Consider the following 16,971-nt stretch of genomic DNA (forward strand, 5'->3'; position numbering starts at 1 on the left):
TTCACATTAGACACATTATTCCCTCTCCGGTCTTTGCTAGCCAAAAAGTGCTCAAAAACCTCGTGGTTGACTTTTAGCGTGACGACGGCCACTTTCCGCGGCCAGCTCCCGAAAGCCTCCAGTAGAGTTACTCCACCGCTGAGCTCTTGATACTTACTAGGCAGAATGAAACTAGAAATACAGCCTCGTTGACGTATACGGCCTTTGAAAGTCGTCTTCTGAGTAACTTGACAACAGCAGTCTGTTAGAGGCCAGCCCTGAGTTTTACATTCTCAGGGAATCTTATATTGAGACAATGGCATCAAGACTCGTGTCCATGCGGCCCCGAACCATGCTCAAGCATGCGACTCAAGTAAGTCGACTTCCTGATACTTTGCCTTCCCTTCGCATACGTCTCATCATGCCACCAAGTTTCACAGCTGAATCGTGTAGGCAAATGCTTTGCTTATAAGATCTTTCTCCATCTCTATCAGCCGCCATGGCATCAACAAGGTTATCTCGTCGGCTGCAGAGGCGCTGAAGGATATGAGACCAAATACGACGCTTCTATGTGGCGGCTTTGGTCTTTGTGGTGTCCCAGACACGCTCATCAACGAAGTCCTCAACAAGCCTGATGTCACCGGATTAACAGCTGTTTCTAACAATGCTGGAACTGATGACTTCGGCCTAGGAAAGCTCTTGAAAAGTAGACAAGTGCGCAAGATGGTTGCATCTTATATCGGAGAGAACAAGACTTTCGAGAAGATGTATCTTACAGGCGACATTGAACTGGAACTTACGCCTCAAGGCACCCTTGCAGAACGCTGTGCTGCGGGCGGTAAAGGCATCCCGGCTTTCTATACGCCTGCTGGCGTCGGAACTGTTGTTCAAAATGGCGACCTCCCGTCTCGGAACAAACCCATTGGGTCTTCTGGCGATGCGAAGTTCCCAAATCCCAAAGATGTCAAGGTCTTCGACGGCAAGCCATATCTGCTTGAAAGCAGCATCACAGGTGATTACGCCTTTGTAAAGGCTTTCAAGGCAGATAAGTTGGGAAACTGTCAGTTTCGTCTTGCAGCCCAGAACTTCAACGGTCCAATGGGTCGCAATGCTACGATGACTATCGTTGAAGCCGAGCATATCGTCGAACCTGGGGAAATTCCCCCAGAGTCAGTTCATTTGCCGGGCATTTATGTGAAGCGAGTCATCGAAAGCACTGCGGAGAAAGGCATTGAAAAGTATACTTGGGCCGAGCAAGACATCAAGACTTTGGGTCAGGGCGAGGTTGCTGCAAAGAGAGAGCGTATCGTCCGACGAGCAGCGAAGGAGTTCAAGAATGGGATGTACGCAAATCTTGGAATCGGTATGCCCATGCTGGCAGCCTCGTTTGTTGGACCTGATGTTGATGTACAGCTTCAATCGGAGAATGGTATTTTAGGTCTCGGGCCATATCCATCCAAAGAGCGCAACGAAGCTGATCCAGATCTCATCAACGCTGGCAAAGAAACAGTCACATTGAAGCCTGGCGCATCTGTTTTCAGTAGCGACGAAAGTTTCGGCATGATCCGTAGTGGCCGTATCGATGTTACCATTCTCGGCGCCATGCAAGTCAGCGCAACAGGCGACTTGGCGAACTGGATGCTCCCAGGAAAGGTCAAAGGCTTTGGAGGTGCGATGGACCTTGTTAGCAACCCGACCAAGACAAAGGTCATTGTCACCATGGAACATACAGACAAGAAGGGTAATCCCAAAATCTTGAACCAGTGTTCTTTTCCCCTCACAGGCCGGGCGTGCGTATCGCGCATCATCACAGATTTGGTACGTCACACGCGAGGTACCGCTCTTGAAGTATACTAAGTCTTCTTAGGGAGTGTTTGATGTGGACTTTGCGACGGGTTTGACGCTGGTTGAAATCGCTCATGGTGTCACTGTGGATGAGGTTAAGGCTAAGACCGAAGCTCCTTTTTCTGTTGCTGAGCCACTGAAGTCAATGACAGGAGTATGAGAGACATCGTCATAGAAAGACCAGTTATATATCGAGCCGGCTTGAAAGCAGGAATTGCTACCTACTGTATAATAGTTGCTTTATGAATAAAGTGAATGCCCCAACGAACCATCTTCAGCAGCCCTATCCACTTTACAATGAAAACCGATGGACTCCAGAAAAGGATGAAGAGGATGCCTTGAAAGATAGCCCGTGTTAAGGATGTGCATCCAAACGCACAAATCTTCTAAACCGAACGCGTTTTAAGTTTGTGAGGATTCGGAGTCTGCGATCTCTTAAAATCAGCATACTTCGGCAAATATAAAAGACTTGTTAAATACATAAAGTAAAGTAAAGCAAAATCAGGTAAAACAAGGCATTTAATAGCAGGGGTAAAGTTTAAAGTAATAGAGTTATAAGATATAAAATAAACATAAACATAAATATGAAAACATAGTAATTTATACAAAATATATAAAATAAGTCATAATATCGTGGTCCTGGCGTTGTTCCGTCCTGTTTTTCTTTGTCTGTTTGTTATCCTGTTACTGAAAATTCGAGACGCATTGATACCGTCTGTCTCGGCACCAACTGACAGTGACGACTCATTGAATGCCAACCAAATAAAGGGTTCTCTCTACTTATATTTTGTATTGGAAGCTTTATATATTCAGAGTAAGAACTCTTGCCACTGTCCAATGTGCATGAGTCATAGCCTTCGCTGCTCTTTTCTTACCGTTTCGTCTGTATAGATCTCATTCATGGCCCAGTCTTTTTTGAGATCACCATCCCAACGCATCAATTTAATCTCAGCTTAGCGCTGATCTCTTCTATTTATCATACCCCTGGGACGTTACCCATACCGAATCAAAAGACCAAGTCACATATCACGATCCATCAAATCAAGACTCAGAATAAAAAAAGCAATTCTCAAAATCCTTCCCGTGCTTTTCAACACCGGGTCCACGGTCCTCGCGCAGTATCCGCGCCTCCCTCCCGCCTCCAACACTCGCAATTCACCTGTGATTCAGCGGCAAGCAACTAAGCATGAGCTCAGCTCTGCAGCTGAACCACCGAACAATTGACTATAGCGCACGCTAGAGGTCAACATTTCAGGTATAGCGTTGATTCTTCAGCGCGTGCTACCATTAATTACCCATTAATAAAAGGTCCGGATCCCCATCTTCGAATGGTCTGGGAATCTATTGTCTGTACCTGTATATCTAATTGTATTTGTGCTTGGCGCTGTCCACATCTTACCTCTTTTCATGATGGCTCGTCACGGAATTCTCGTTGTTCTGGCGGCCACTGTCCTCAGTGTTGGTGTCAACGCTGGGCCTTGCAAGCCGTACTCCTCGGTCGCTTTGTCCTCCACGATTGCTGTCGAAACCACTCCGACAACTCTCGAGACTACATCCTCGATAATCACTGCCGATGTCACTGATACCATCGATTTTCTCGAAACAACTGTCACCGAGCCTGCCACCGGCTCCACAGAGACTACCGATGCTCTCGAGAGTACCATCACCGAATCTGCGACCGACACGAGCGCTGCGACGAGTGCAACGCTCGAGCCCACTACCACTACCGCTGCTGGACCTGGTCCTTGCGTTGAGACTCAAATCCTCGTCAACCCCAGCTTTGACGACAACAACGATGGATCCCCATGGGTCCTTGGTGCTGGAGTCACGGTCTCTCAAATAGACCCCCGCTCGGCCCCCAACTTTCTGTAAGTCCCAAATCCCACAACCAAGTATCCGAAACAGACCGTTCTGTGAACTAGTTACAACACGATAAACCAAGGCCGCACACGCACCACTTTCTCGTAGTCTCTCCCCGCCCTTGGCCCGTACCTGTACCGGCTGGACTACTATTTCAAGTTGCAAACTGCCATCCAAGGCCGCGGCTTTTCCTGCCAGCTGACTCCCAGCATCAACGGCCAGACCCTCCAGTCCAGCGCCACCCTGACCGACAGTGGCCCCTACGATCAGAGGTTCTCAAGCCAGTTTTTCACCGCTCAAGATCAGGGCTCGCCTGCTACCCTGTCCGTGTCAGTACAGTGCCAGGGCTCCTTCAACACTATTATTATCGGTACCGACGATTTCTCGCTCACGCGCACTTGCGGTAACTAGGAACCGCGGAACAAAGGGAGTAAAGGTGCATGGACAGGTTTGGGCCGTATTTCCGCATCAATGATTTTCTCAGCGTAAATAATTACATTATACATACATGCTGTTTATTATCATGTTTCAAATAAGTGCGAAAATACATCCAATGCGGTCAGGGTTTGGGGTCTTGTTGATGTTAGCGCCATAGCATGGGATTACTTCGGCTATGACAAGCAGGTTTTGCACGATGGTTACCTGATGCTCGTTATCAAAGGCCGCAACAAACCCAGGACTCTAATGTGTATACATAATCTCGGTATCAACTCGCATCACCGTATGCATAGCAATTGCATCCTCCTCCAGTGCCCACGCCAACTGAGTATCAAGCACCGGCACAGCCTCCATATCCATCAGCTTCTGGTCAACATCATAATAGACCAACGCATGCTGAACCAAATTCCACGGAGCAGAAGCACTCGTATAGCCAACCACCATCGACCAGGCCACTGCAGTCTTCTGCGTTGTTTCCTAGATTCACAACAGCCCCGACAACGTCACGTTCCCCAGCAACTGCAACCTCTGTATCTCAATACTCAGACATGTACTCAACACACCACCTTTCCCATACAACGCCTAATTCATGGATAGAAAGCCTAGGTGAGCCTTCGCACGAGCCTACTGGTCCCGAGGCTTACAACCAAGCATCTTCAAAACCTTCCCATCATTACAGTTATCCTCAGGGGCATAATACTCACCATCCTTACGATCCTACAATATCTCGAGCACAGCAGAACTAACCATATTCCTCGCAATAGCATTCCAATCAACATCAAGACCATGCACGGCAGGCCTCTCAATAAAGGAGTCATCAGTTGCCTCCTCTCATCAGTCCAACCCTGAGCCTGGCAAAACCTCGAGCGCTACGTTTCCTCCATCACAGCCGCCAGCAAGGGTAGCGAGTCCGCAACACTCCTCTCGGCCTTTGCATGTTAATGATGTTAGGGAAGAAAAGAAGCCTATTGTCGTCATCGACATAGATTTGGACTCGGACAGGGATATGGACGATGCCTATACACCCAGAATGGCAAATAGACCTCCATGACGACTCATCACCAACAAATGACGATGTACTACATGTAATCCACGGGGTCTATCGCAGTGTCGACCAATTCTGCCGGAGAATGCCATGTATCCTTCCGTGACATTGGCGGTTGCCGGCCGGTCACTTTCCTCGGTCGCTCGCCGCGGGCCCTCGACCGGACCAGTTCAACTGCATTGAGATCATCACAAAAACAAGGATTTTAGGCTAGAGCTTACTTCTAGAATGCGGGGCTTAGTACATCTGGGGTAGTTCTTGACGTTAAGCATCAATTAAACTACGCTAGCATGACTTCGTTCTCAGAAGTAGGAATACACGAGCGCGGGCACTACTTCGTGCTGCCTTGAGGTCAATGTACTTGTATACTCCGTAAACTTGGATATCAGCATCTCCAAGCATTGATCTGCCATGGATTACAATCACTTTTCTAGGTTAACAGTGGTCCAGAGTCACGATGACCTCCACAATATGGACTGGAGACGGTTACACCGCGCAGTATCACTGAACACAGTGCCGTTCTACCCGCGGGGTAAGAATGAAGCAAGTGAAATGTAGATCCTTCATGATCTAGACATTTTGAGTAGAGGGACGGGGTTCTGGAGAAGTATAAATGCTATCAAGATATGCCCTACAAGTGTTGGGTTATCACAACTGACACTCGAGACAAGCATCACTCGCAAACCAACCATGGCTACCAAGGCTCTAGCAACATGGGCTCTAGCCCTTCAGTTTGGCAACCTCACCGAGCCAATCGTTGACATAGCCGTCAAGAGCGTCTACAACTGGGCCGGCTGTGCCATCGGCGGCTATGCTTTACCTCCAGCAGGTATTGCATACGAGGCCAACGCCCCCTTCATCGGAGCCGATGGAAACTCTTCCATCTTTGGTACTGGAAAGTACGTTGATGCTAAGACCGCAGCTCTCATCAACGGTATCGCCTCTCACGCCGATGACTATGATGATACCCACCGCGATAACCCTATTCACCCCTCTGGACCTGTGTTGTCTGCTCTGTTTGCTGTTGCGGAGTGGATGGCACCTGTATCAGGCGAGAATTTCTTGGCGGCCTTCGTTGCTGGTGTTGAAGCGGAGTGCAAGATTGGTGTTGCTGTTTTTCCTGAGCATTACAATGTTGGATGGCGTAAGTGAACCTAATCATTGTTCTTGGAGGTGACCATACTGACGGTCATCAGACATCACCAGTACTGTTGGCTCGGTTGGCTCTGCTGTTGCCGTCGGAAAGCTCCTTGGACTTGACACTGAGCAAATGCAGAGAGCTATCAGCATAGCCTCCGTTCAGGCCATTGGTATGCACGAGTCCTTCGGCACAGACACCAAACCTTTCCATGTTGGGGCCGCAGCACAAGCAGGTCTCCAATCAGCATTGCTCGCTAAGAATGGCTTTGGCGGTTCTCTTGAAGGCTTGGAAGCTAAGAGGGGCTGGTCTCATGTTGTCAGCACTCGTGAGAATCTGACTGCTGAGATCTCCACCCTTGGCGAAGTTTGGGAGATCTCCAGGAACACATTCAAGCCATACCCCTGCGATAGGATCATCCACGCTGCCATCGATGGCTGGATCCAGATCCACGACAAGGCAGTGAAGGACAGTCTCGACTTCACCAAGATCGCCAACGTCACAGCCCGTACTCACCCCCGCGTTTTGTTTCTGACTGATGATCCCAAGCCCGAGACAGGTCTGCAGGGCAAGTTCAGCGTCTATCACGCAGCTGCCGTTGCACTCCTTTTCGGTGAAGCTACCCCAACTCAATTCACTGATGAGGCTGTGCAGAACAAGACTGTCATTGAACTCCGCCAGAAGGTCAATGTTACAAGTGATGACAAGGTCAGTGAGCATGAGGCGTTTGTTGCTGTTGAGTTTGAGAACGGCAAGAAGCTCGAGGTTCATGTTGAGCACACGATTGGCAGCTATGAGAATCCTCTTGATGAGAAGTTCCTCCATACCAAGTTCTTGGATCATGTTGGTAACCTGATTGGAGAAGATAGGGCAAAGAAGGCTTTGAGCGCTTTTACTGGGATCGCCAACATGACGGATGTTGGTCAGATTGCTCGAGAGTTCAAGAAGTAAGGGTCTTTTCGCGTACCAAATTGTATCAATCATCTGCCGAACGCGCGCAATACATGAGTAGATACGCATATAATACCACGGACATGTTGCAATTTCACCTTCGCTTAGACTCCGACTCATGGTTAGCAAGTCAATATGAGTTCACAATTTGGAGTAGTCATTTGAGCCAATAGTGTCTTTCAGTTTCTTGGTGGAAGATTTACAGTATTAGAGAACCTTCCCGAGTGTAACACTTTCTAGCCGTGTGATTTTTGATCAAAGGCGACATCACAGCCACGCAATTCGCCCAGACAATCATGGTGATGCTTCAGGCGGGACGGAGACCAAATAACCATGGACGTGTGCCTGCATGTATCTGGAAAAATACATATAAAATATGGGCTATCAGGCAGTGTTCATCTCTGGCCTGTTTGCCTTGATCTATGCCACTAGGGGGTGAGTTTATCTTACAAACTTGAGAGCAAAGACACGAGTTGAGGGTGAGACATGAGGCGAGGGTCATTAGCGTATTCTATTCCCGTTGTGTTATACAACTATCTGTCAAAGTCTGGGGGTTCTTCTTGCTACCATGGGCAGATCCAACACTACAGAACATATCGGAAATCCTTGTTCTCAAACTCGGTCTGATCCCGCATACCAGCCTCGTTACTACGCTCCTTATTGGGCGGACCATAGGTCTTGTTACGGTGTCTGTTGATAAGGTACATGTACACTAAGGACAAAGGGTTAGCCGAAGTTCCCGTGCTGGATCGCTAGGCCACTTACCAAGAAGACCAAGGTGGCAACAAAATTTGATAGCGTAGCCTACTAGAAGTCCAATAGTGGCACCAGTGAAGTGAGGAGCCTCAGACTTCTTTACGACGAAGGGACCGGCAAAGTTGCCCCAACAGTAGGCAGTACTGGCGCAGTATGTTAGTCAGGCTTCAAAGGTTCATTGATGAAAGACTTACAAGACCAGGGCACTAGCAAGAGATCGATGAGTGTAGCCAGCCATGTTGGATGATATGGTGGTCAGAGACACAGTGAAGCCAACAGACTGGGTGTTGACCAGCCAGAAACATACAAGTCGGCCCCAAGTGTTATCACGGGGAAGGTAGGCCATGCATGCAGCAGAGATTGTGCAAAGCATGTTGGCAGCCGTAGCAGTAAGCAGCCGAGCTGGTTATTGTTAGCTTACTAGTTGCGTGCTTCATAAACGTCGTTTGACTAACAGTTAGGAACGTTGAGAATGATGCTTCCGCCAATGATCAAGCCGATAATCTGGACAGCATCTCCAACAGACTTCAGTTGAGTAGTTCTGGTGGTGCTAAATCCCATGTCGCGGATGATGATGGTCGAGAAGGAGTTGACGACACCATTAGGGATGGCGCTGTGAATCATGTGTTAGCAAAAGGCCAATCCTTTGTTGTGACAATGATTTGACTTACGCAGCAAAGACCGAGGTAAAGAGCAGAAGAGTCTTGGGATCAGTGAAGCCAAGGACGACCTGATCCTTATCGAATGCCTTATTTTTGATACCCGTTTCATTGGATGCGACTCTCTTGACTGCAATCAGACGCTCGCGGTGGTTGAGGAATCGTGCGTTGGAAGGCGAATCGGGGAGGAGGAACCAGATGACGAAAGCCCAAAGACAAGTGGCGCCGCCGAGCTGTAGACAGATTAGCCATGTCCTAAGGATGTTAAACGTAATGGTGACTTACGATGTAGAAGATTAGCTCCCACCGCTCAGGCTTGAGGTCGACGGGAAGCTTGGAAACTCCCATAGAGATGTATGACCCAACCTATATAAGTCCAGTTATTAGCAAAACGACTCTGGACGCCAGAGCCCGTTCGTGACTTACAATACCGCCCCATCCCAGAGATGAGTACCAAATACACTGGCGAAGTGGAATCTCTCGTCGGGTATACCAGAAACCAGTCATGAGTGTCAAACCAGGTGTGACGGCAGCCTCAAAAACACCCATGATGAACCGCACAGCCAGAGCACTTGAATAGTCGCGGCTCTGAGTCATGATGATGACCATGAGACCCCATAGGAAGACACTGATAGCCATGACCTTTTGAGCAGGAAAGCGACCGATGAGCCACCCACAAGGGTATTGACCAAAGAAGTAACCTGCATAGACCACTGTATTCCGGTATTAGCAGTCGCAGGGCTTGAGGGAAGGTCGGTGAACACTGACTTGCGGAGAGGTAGTTGAACTGGTTGCCCTTGAGTCCCAGAGCCTCCTGATATCCGAAGAGGTTGGCATAGTTGAGAGAGGTCTTATCCATGAATTGAAGCGCTTGGGTGACGAGGAACATAGGGAGGATAACGAGATCGAGTTTCCATCGGAGCTTCTTGGCCTGTAATTGTAATTGTGTTAACAGGAACAGTCGCGCATTGTATCAGTCTTGGGCGTACCTCGGCATCTGAGAAGTCAATGTCGCGAGCCTCAAGGTACTCGCTGTAGCCAACAGCGTTCTCTCGGTCATGAACATCCATCTCGTTACGGCCATCCTTGAGCTCCGAGTCCTCAATGGCCTCAACACTAGGAGGTGAGTCTACGATGGGCTTAGGCGTGTCCGACATTGTTGCTGAAAGTCTTATTACTCAAGTCAAGTCGAGGGAGGGTGGATAGATGACTGAATTGAAGACTGAGTCTGGACAAGGGGAAGATGGGGTAGTATTTAACAAGCACATGGTCACTTAGTAAGGAAGAAATCTGCACAACCTGGGGTAGCCTGCAACTTCTCCGCCTTTACCCCATGGGGCCTGGTTCGACTCCGCATGGCATTGGCCAATTGAACATCATCGGTGAACTACTGGAGTATCCCCACGGCGAGTCTCCGCGGCTGCAAACCGATGATGTGTGTCGAGAACGCCACTGGCATTAATTGAACACCAAAATGTTTAGTTGACAACCAGCGACTCGCATGATACTGAAGACGGTCTTGGTCAAGAATAACTGCCCCTTTTCTCTTCCAACACTCATTGCACCCTTTTACACCATCAATTTATCACACCATGGGTCAATCATCTTCACAACAAGCCACCAGTGAGCCATACCTTGCTAAGCCAAGTGGAAGCTGCTGTCTCAAAGGCACCATCCACGAGGGCGAGTCAAGAGGCACTTGGGAAACTATCACAGATGTCGAAACATACATTTCAAAACCAACTCCCGAAAAAGCAAACGGAAACATCCTACTATACTTTCCAGATGTATGGGGCATGTTCCCCAACGGGCTGTTAGTTATGGATGCTTTCGCAGATGCAGGTTATCTAGTCTTGGGGCTCGACTACTTCCGTGGGGTAAGTTCAGGCCTACATAAAGTGTTTAGATCGGAGACTAACGATGCTACAGGACCCTGTTTGGAAGCATCGCAAGGACCGGCATACCCAAAATCCTGACTTTGACTACGAAGCCTGGAAGCGAAAGCACACTGCCTTTGCAGATGTTGCTGTTCCCAAATGGGTGGCTGCTGTCAAGAAGAACTATGGAACAAGCACAACAAAGTTTGCCTGTGTCGGCTACTGCTTCGGAGCGCCTTATGTGTGCAATGAGCTGAAAGGCGATACGGTGACAGTTGGCGCTTTTGCTCACCCAGCGTTCCTCAAGGAACATCACTTTACGGACCTAAAGAGTAAACTCTTCTTTCTTAACCCTTTCTCAGTCTTGCTAATTTTCTATAGAGCCTCTATTTCTCTCATGTTCGGAAGTTGATCACACGTTTGATGTGCCTTCTCGACGTCGAGCGCTGGATATTCTACAGACTAATAAGAAGATGTTTCACTATCAAGTATTTTCTCGTGTTGAGCACGGATTTGCTCTGAGAGGTGATCCCAAAGATCCTTACCAACGTAAGTTCCATGTTTGAGGCGTGTCTTGAGGCCTACTGACGCAGAATAGGATGGGTAAAGGAACAGAGCCTGGCAGGTATCGTGGCATGGTTCGATTATTGGTTGTCGCAATAGAGGTTGTAGGATAGGTAGATGAAAAATATACTATTAATTGGATTCCTGTCGACTACTACACCGGCATTCAAGTTACAGTTGGCAATTTAGACTTGTGGCACCTCTCCTGCATTGAAGCTGTTTACGAACGTGGAGCATAAGAACAGTCCCCCTATACTTCATAGGTCGCTATTTGCAATGCGCCCGTCCACTCGATTGTAAGAGGTTTATGATCTCTCGCCTAGTCGAGCTTTTGGCGTGTAGCAGCTATAGTGATTATAGTCGATACAGCTTGACCTGTTGCATTGATTCCAGCGACCAGCATATTGGTGCGCCAAGCACCGTGACCACTGGATCTCGGGTCATGAGAAAGATACAAGTCAGTGCCATCACGTCTCAGTGAGGATCAACCTTTTCTAGCGCAAGCCACTAAGAGCCGCAAAGCCGATAAGCTTGGCTAGTATAGAATTGAGACTGATCTCAATTGACAGGTGAGATTCCGGGGGAAGCCCGAGTTTGGGTATCCCCATCATTTCCCCGCATACCGTGGCCCTCGTGACAGTGCATTCAACAGCTCAGAGAACAGGGGTTCGGCGCTTGCCCGCGCCGAGTGCCCGGAAGCTGGACGAGTAGAGAGTGGCAATTGCCCGCGGTGAGCGACGATCTCTCATTATTTGGCCGAAGAGTGAAGAATATTTATTCTGTATTGCTTGATCTCGTGAAGCAGATGAACTCGTTTTGATATCGAAGATATTGAACCATCACCAGAAATATCAACAGTAAAAATATTCTTGGATCAACACTACTCCATTAAACACAAAGAAATTCACAATGACACCCCCTCGAGCATTCGACTTTACTGGAGATGTGGCAATCGTCACGGGTGCAGGCTCCCGCATGGATGGTCAGTTCATAATGCACCCGAATTCTTGTCCCCGTTACACTAACCCCTAGCAAAGGCGAGATTGGCAATGGTCGTGCGGCAGCCATACTCCTTGCACGTCATGGCGCCAAGGTCGCCCTTGTAGACTTCAACGTGGACTGGGCTAAAGAGACCAAGCGCATGATTGATGAGGAGGGTGGTATTTCAGAGGTGATTCAGGCCGATGTCACAAGTGAAGAGTCGTGCAAGAATGCTATCGACAAAACTGTTGAACTATGGGGCGCTCTTCACATCCTTGTCAATATTGGTAGGTTGAATGACATGCGTAATTACATCGAGAGACATGTACTGACAAGCGAAAATAGTTGGTGTTGGCGGTGCAATGGGTGATGCCACAACAATAAACCTCGATGCTTGGGACAGAGATTTCCGCATCAACGTCACAAGTATGGTGATGATGAGCCGATATGCCATTCCTGAGATGAGGAAGCAGGGCCGTGGATCTATCATCAACATGTCATCTGTTAGTGGATGTAAGTATCCTCAGTTCACCTCCAACCTATCCAAGCTAACAGCTGCTGTAGTACTCGGCGGCAACCCCAGTTTGCTGTACCCTACCACCAAGGGTGCCATCATTCAAATGACACGAGCCATGGCAGCTCATCACGGCCGTGAGAACATCCGTGTTAACTGTGTCGCGCCTGGCATGGTGTATACTCCCATGACAAGAGGCCGTGGAATGACGGATGAGATGAGACAAGCAAGGATTAACCAGAACTTGATGAAGAAGGAGGGAACTGGCTGGGACGTTGGCTATGGTAAGTCAGCCCAAATGCTTGTGTCTTCGGGACTTACACTAAGTCGTGTAGCTATCTTGTTCTTGGCTAGTAAGGAAGCTGGCTGGATCACAGGTCTGATCATGCCCGTCGATGGAGGCGTAAGTAACTATTGTTCATGCCACTGCGTGAATCGCTGCTAACATCTTGCCCTAGACTACTGCCGGAAAGGCCGATAGACCAGCTCTCAAGGCTGATACGCTAGCTGAGGCCAACACTGGTATACAGAACTAGCCTTTACGATAACTAGATACCGTTAAAAGCATCACTGTAAATTATACCACTTTAGAATCAAAGACGATGTTTGCCCAAGTCATTTATAGACCTTGATATCATACCAATGCCTGTACCTGCCCAGCCGCCAACACCTTCGGCAACGCATATCCGTCCTTCAAAACACCATAGACTCCTCGTCGTGTTAGGTACTGTGTATGAGTCCCTTCAAGGCGTTTAAACAACTGCTGGGTAATTCCTAAGCCGGTGCATGTCTCATCATTTCATCAAGATCAATCTGTAGCTCTGGGTAACAATCCAACGATGCCATCGCATCCATGCTCATGCTATTCAAGTACGCATCCATGTCAAAGTCATTCGGGCTTACGGGATCAAGATATGGGAAGGCTGGGATATAGCTGTTCATGGTAGCTGTGGCCGTGTTATCGGATAACGATTGATCCGGTGCCGGACGTTGAACTGGAGCTCGCTTCAGGCCTTTTATTATGATGTGCAGGCTGCGCTCAAGAAGCGGACATTTTGCCATGCCACGGTTGAGGGCTCTGAGAAAGGTCTGCATAGTGGGGTGCGTTGCGCCATCATTGTTCTTCGCGTCTTCTAGCACGGCTGAAGCCCCTGTGTAGATGCAATAGCCCATGAGATACGTGATGTTCTCGAAGCCAAAGGTTGATTCAAGCATTAGGAGGAGTTTCTCCATGCTTAATGCGGCACTCATGCAGACTTGGTAGTATGCTGGGGCGGACCAGAATGGGCGATGGGCGAGGATGACAGTGGTGAAGTATAGTAGACTACTCACAGTCAGCAACACGACTATCAGCAACGTGGGGATTGAAAGCTTACTTCTGGGAGATGATATGGGGAGGCGGACATATGGTTGGTAGATACTCCGGGTCATAACGCAGATGCACCGGTGACTCAGCACGCCATGTCTCCAAACGTGCCTTGATATCGTTCAGCGACGACTCGGTTATAGCTCTACTTCGCTTTGAGTAGAGCTGTACTATTATATCGTTGATGATGACAGAGAGTTTACACGAGTTTGCGAAGCATGACACAGCGTGACTTTTCATCACGGGGTATTGGCTTGGTGCTAGTCGAGTAAGTGGTGAAGTGTCTTCGTAGTATGGTGACCATACATCAGACTCTGCGGAGTCATCCACTGCACATAATATTAGGATGGAATGGTTTAATCGGCTTGGAGCGCATACTGAAGTCAATGGGGCTTTGCGGTAGCTCGGTCACTGCTGGAAGTCTCCCTGTGTAAAGGCTGATAGCTCTGCAGGTCCATGTAAGCCAAGACTATGCATAATTCTTGAAATGGGCCGCTCACTTGTCCCAGAAATAGCAACTCCAGAATAACCTCTTTCGAATCTCCAAGTCTACTGGATCCAGTCCCTTGAGGTCCGCTATATCGGGCCCATTATGCTGCAATCCAAGGTCGGCTGACATTCTGAAGGCCATCCCACTATACAGCCATGCCTGAGAGATGGAGCCTTGAGCTAGTTCCCGGGCACTCAATTGCAAAAGAGCTTGGATGGTAGGTATAGAGCTTGGCTTCTGTATCTCGTCGCCGAGGAGGAATCGAACACGGGAGAAGAGTAGTTGCGCGTGGTTACTGTCGTAGTACTTCGAGGCATGAGCGCATAACACGAGGAGTAGAAGTTCGGAATAGTAACGGCCTCCGGTCGTCATGTCACCTGAAGGCGAGAGAAATTAGTCAAGATGCGAGCCATGCTGCAGCAGCCCAAGATACGTACGCATGAATGCCGGCCTATACACCCACATAAACATCGGAGCAACCCAAGTCCAGTGCAGATGAAGAAGCTTCGCCATAACCTGTCGCGGTAACCCAAGTTGAAGCGATGCATTTCCAAGAGCAAATTCCTCCCATATGGTCGATTCCCGAGCTCGTGATACCAGATAAGCGCGGACGTCGGTCCTCTTAGATCCATCCCCGCGACTCATCGAGTTTGTAGATGGCGATGCGAGACCCAGAGGCTCATGGACAGCAGACGTTGGACCGTAATAGCATATCTTGCCATGTTCATCCACGCTGAGATCTATAGCCAAACCGTCTTGCGACGTACCGTCGATAGTTGCGGCTGGTCGGGGAGGATCCTGGAGACGGTTTTGATGTGCTGTAGGTGATGTTTCCAGCACGACAGGCTCTATGTTTTGTCCTGATGATAGCGGTACTCGCGTTGATAGGTCTTCGGTGACGAATGACCTTGATGCTGGGGCAACACTCTCGGAAATAGATGCTCTCATGTTCTGATGATTGATGGGGTTTTCGCCACCTTGAAGGCGTTCAATCATCTCTTCTGCCTCTTGCAGCTTGCGCGCCATCGCGACGACCTGAGACAGCGGCGGTGGCTTGTCATAGCGACATTCGACATGGTAGACTTCGCATGTTTTACAGGTCGGTTGACTCCCTTCACATCGAACCTATATCACCAAGCAAGTCAGCAAAAGCTAATACTCAGTGAAAAATGAAGAACAGAGGACGTTCTGACCTTCTTGGCGCGGCAATTGGCACATGTCAATCCTCGATACTTGCGAGACATCCGCTGTTTCTTGGACCGAGCGGAGCTCTGTCCCTGTCCTTGCTCGTCATTGGTCTCCATGTTTCCAGGGGAAAAGAGATAACAATCGGTCTTCTGATAAGCTTGGATCACGTAGAGAAAAGTGAAGAATTGGCTTGCGGTGAAAATCCGAAAGCTGGGGGGATTGTCGTCGGTCTCAACTTGACGGAGCTACGGGCATCGGTGGTAAGCATGATTGGCTCGGGCAGTCTCCGCGGCGAGTTACCGCGGAGTGTGCGGGGAATGCGGGCATGGAATTGAAGAGCTGTAGTTAATCGATTGATGATGAGGGAGACGAGTAATAACTTATATCAGTTATGCTAGTGTTCTCGCAATTCTATGTCTTAGCTTTGGATAACATCACACGTCTTCAAAGTCAATAACCATAATGAGAGTCCCCTACATGCCCAATCCTCCTCCAACTTCCTCCCCAGAAGAAGAAGCTATCGTCGCTGCAATTGCGGCCCGCCGTCATCCCCGCCCCATTCAACCCCTCGATTTGGCACTACTGCATTCCCCTCATGTCGCCGCTGGCTGGAACACTTTCGTCGGCGCCGTCCGCACAAAGACGTCATTGGCCGATGATCTCCGAGAACTTGCCATCTGTCGCATTGCCGTTGTAAACAGGGCTTGGTATGAGTGGATGCACCATGCGCCCTTGGCGGTCAATAGCGGTGTCTCATCAGAGTCGATGAACGAAATTATGAAGGAGGGGACTTTGTTGCGGAGTGAGAGGCCTGAGGGTTTTAATGAGAAGCAATGGGCTGTTTGTGTCGTGGCTGATGAAATGACGAGGAATGTTCAGGTGAAGGATGAGACATTTGAATGGCTCAAGTCGCTTGCCAGTGATCAAGAGATGATTGAGGTTGTCGCAACAGTAAGTGTATTCTCGTAACGTAACCCTTTTCTCAGAGAGACTGACAAGAATTTCCAGGTTGCATGTTACAACTGTGTCAGCCGTTTTCTTGTAGCATTAGATGGTAAGTGCTTCAAGTCATTCCCTTATACCAACATCACCCACTGCCAGCTTCCACTAACGCGTGTACCAGTCGGTGAGAGAAACAATACTGTTCCAGAACCTTTACCAAAGCAACTGTAGACCATAGCATAGGCAAAGTGAACTAATAAATCTAGAGAATTAGCGGGAGCTTTACGTGATGCACGTATCTGACGGTCTATAAGCTGCTTATATGCTGTAGAAGTTTGCGTTCCTGCTCTTGCTGACGGATAGAAATCCTGCTTGACG

The 16,971-nt window shown here is 48.8% G+C and overlaps 8 protein-coding genes across 8 annotated transcripts; 6 read left to right on the forward strand and 2 right to left on the reverse strand.

Moving 5' to 3' along the window:
- Positions 1–295: 295 nt before the first annotated feature.
- FOIG_11661 (uncharacterized protein) lies at positions 296–1,984 on the forward strand (the record flags this gene model as incomplete). The annotated part of the gene is made up of 3 exons (XM_031212228.1): positions 296–352; positions 433–1,797; positions 1,847–1,984. 3 exons carry the CDS (start codon positions 296–298, stop codon positions 1,982–1,984), a joined length of 1,560 nt encoding a protein of 519 aa, XP_031058205.1.
- Positions 1,985–3,234: 1,250 nt separating this feature from the next.
- On the forward strand, positions 3,235–4,095 carry FOIG_11662 (uncharacterized protein; the record flags this gene model as incomplete). Its single annotated transcript, XM_031212229.1, has 2 exons — positions 3,235–3,692; positions 3,894–4,095. 2 exons carry the CDS (start codon positions 3,235–3,237, stop codon positions 4,093–4,095), a joined length of 660 nt encoding a protein of 219 aa, XP_031058206.1.
- A 1,762-nt stretch (positions 4,096–5,857) lies between these two features.
- Positions 5,858–7,256, forward strand: FOIG_11663 (uncharacterized protein; the record flags this gene model as incomplete). Its single annotated transcript, XM_031212230.1, has 2 exons — positions 5,858–6,311; positions 6,364–7,256. The coding sequence occupies 2 exons, from the start codon at positions 5,858–5,860 to the stop codon at positions 7,254–7,256; spliced, it is 1,347 nt and encodes a 448-aa protein (XP_031058207.1).
- A 584-nt stretch (positions 7,257–7,840) lies between these two features.
- On the reverse strand, positions 7,841–9,828 carry FOIG_11664 (uncharacterized protein; the record flags this gene model as incomplete). The annotated part of the gene is made up of 9 exons (XM_031212231.1): positions 7,841–7,968; positions 8,022–8,155; positions 8,207–8,414; positions 8,468–8,625; positions 8,684–8,904; positions 8,957–9,037; positions 9,098–9,384; positions 9,440–9,602; positions 9,661–9,828. The coding sequence occupies 9 exons, from the start codon at positions 9,826–9,828 to the stop codon at positions 7,841–7,843; spliced, it is 1,548 nt and encodes a 515-aa protein (XP_031058208.1).
- Positions 9,829–10,263: 435 nt separating this feature from the next.
- FOIG_11665 (uncharacterized protein) lies at positions 10,264–11,211 on the forward strand (the record flags this gene model as incomplete). Its single annotated transcript, XM_031212232.1, has 4 exons — positions 10,264–10,548; positions 10,601–10,880; positions 10,930–11,097; positions 11,147–11,211. 4 exons carry the CDS (start codon positions 10,264–10,266, stop codon positions 11,209–11,211), a joined length of 798 nt encoding a protein of 265 aa, XP_031058209.1.
- Positions 11,212–12,021: 810 nt separating this feature from the next.
- Positions 12,022–13,143, forward strand: FOIG_11666 (uncharacterized protein; the record flags this gene model as incomplete). Its single annotated transcript, XM_031212233.1, has 6 exons — positions 12,022–12,094; positions 12,150–12,380; positions 12,439–12,606; positions 12,658–12,891; positions 12,943–13,010; positions 13,066–13,143. 6 exons carry the CDS (start codon positions 12,022–12,024, stop codon positions 13,141–13,143), a joined length of 852 nt encoding a protein of 283 aa, XP_031058210.1.
- On the reverse strand, positions 12,999–15,767 carry FOIG_11667 (uncharacterized protein; the record flags this gene model as incomplete). The annotated part of the gene is made up of 6 exons (XM_031212234.1): positions 12,999–13,931; positions 13,984–14,302; positions 14,352–14,419; positions 14,474–14,840; positions 14,901–15,588; positions 15,657–15,767. 6 exons carry the CDS (start codon positions 15,765–15,767, stop codon positions 13,382–13,384), a joined length of 2,103 nt encoding a protein of 700 aa, XP_031058211.1. The 3' UTR covers positions 12,999–13,381.
- Positions 15,768–16,113: 346 nt separating this feature from the next.
- Positions 16,114–16,871, forward strand: FOIG_11668 (uncharacterized protein; the record flags this gene model as incomplete). The annotated part of the gene is made up of 3 exons (XM_031212235.1): positions 16,114–16,602; positions 16,660–16,705; positions 16,775–16,871. The coding sequence occupies 3 exons, from the start codon at positions 16,114–16,116 to the stop codon at positions 16,822–16,824; spliced, it is 585 nt and encodes a 194-aa protein (XP_031058212.1). The 3' UTR covers positions 16,825–16,871.
- Positions 16,872–16,971: the final 100 nt, after the last annotated feature.

The sequence above is a fragment of the Fusarium odoratissimum genome, assembly GCF_000260195.1.
Source record: "Fusarium odoratissimum NRRL 54006 unplaced genomic scaffold supercont1.22, whole genome shotgun sequence".
NCBI classification, from domain to species: Eukaryota; Fungi; Ascomycota; class Sordariomycetes; order Hypocreales; family Nectriaceae; genus Fusarium; species Fusarium odoratissimum.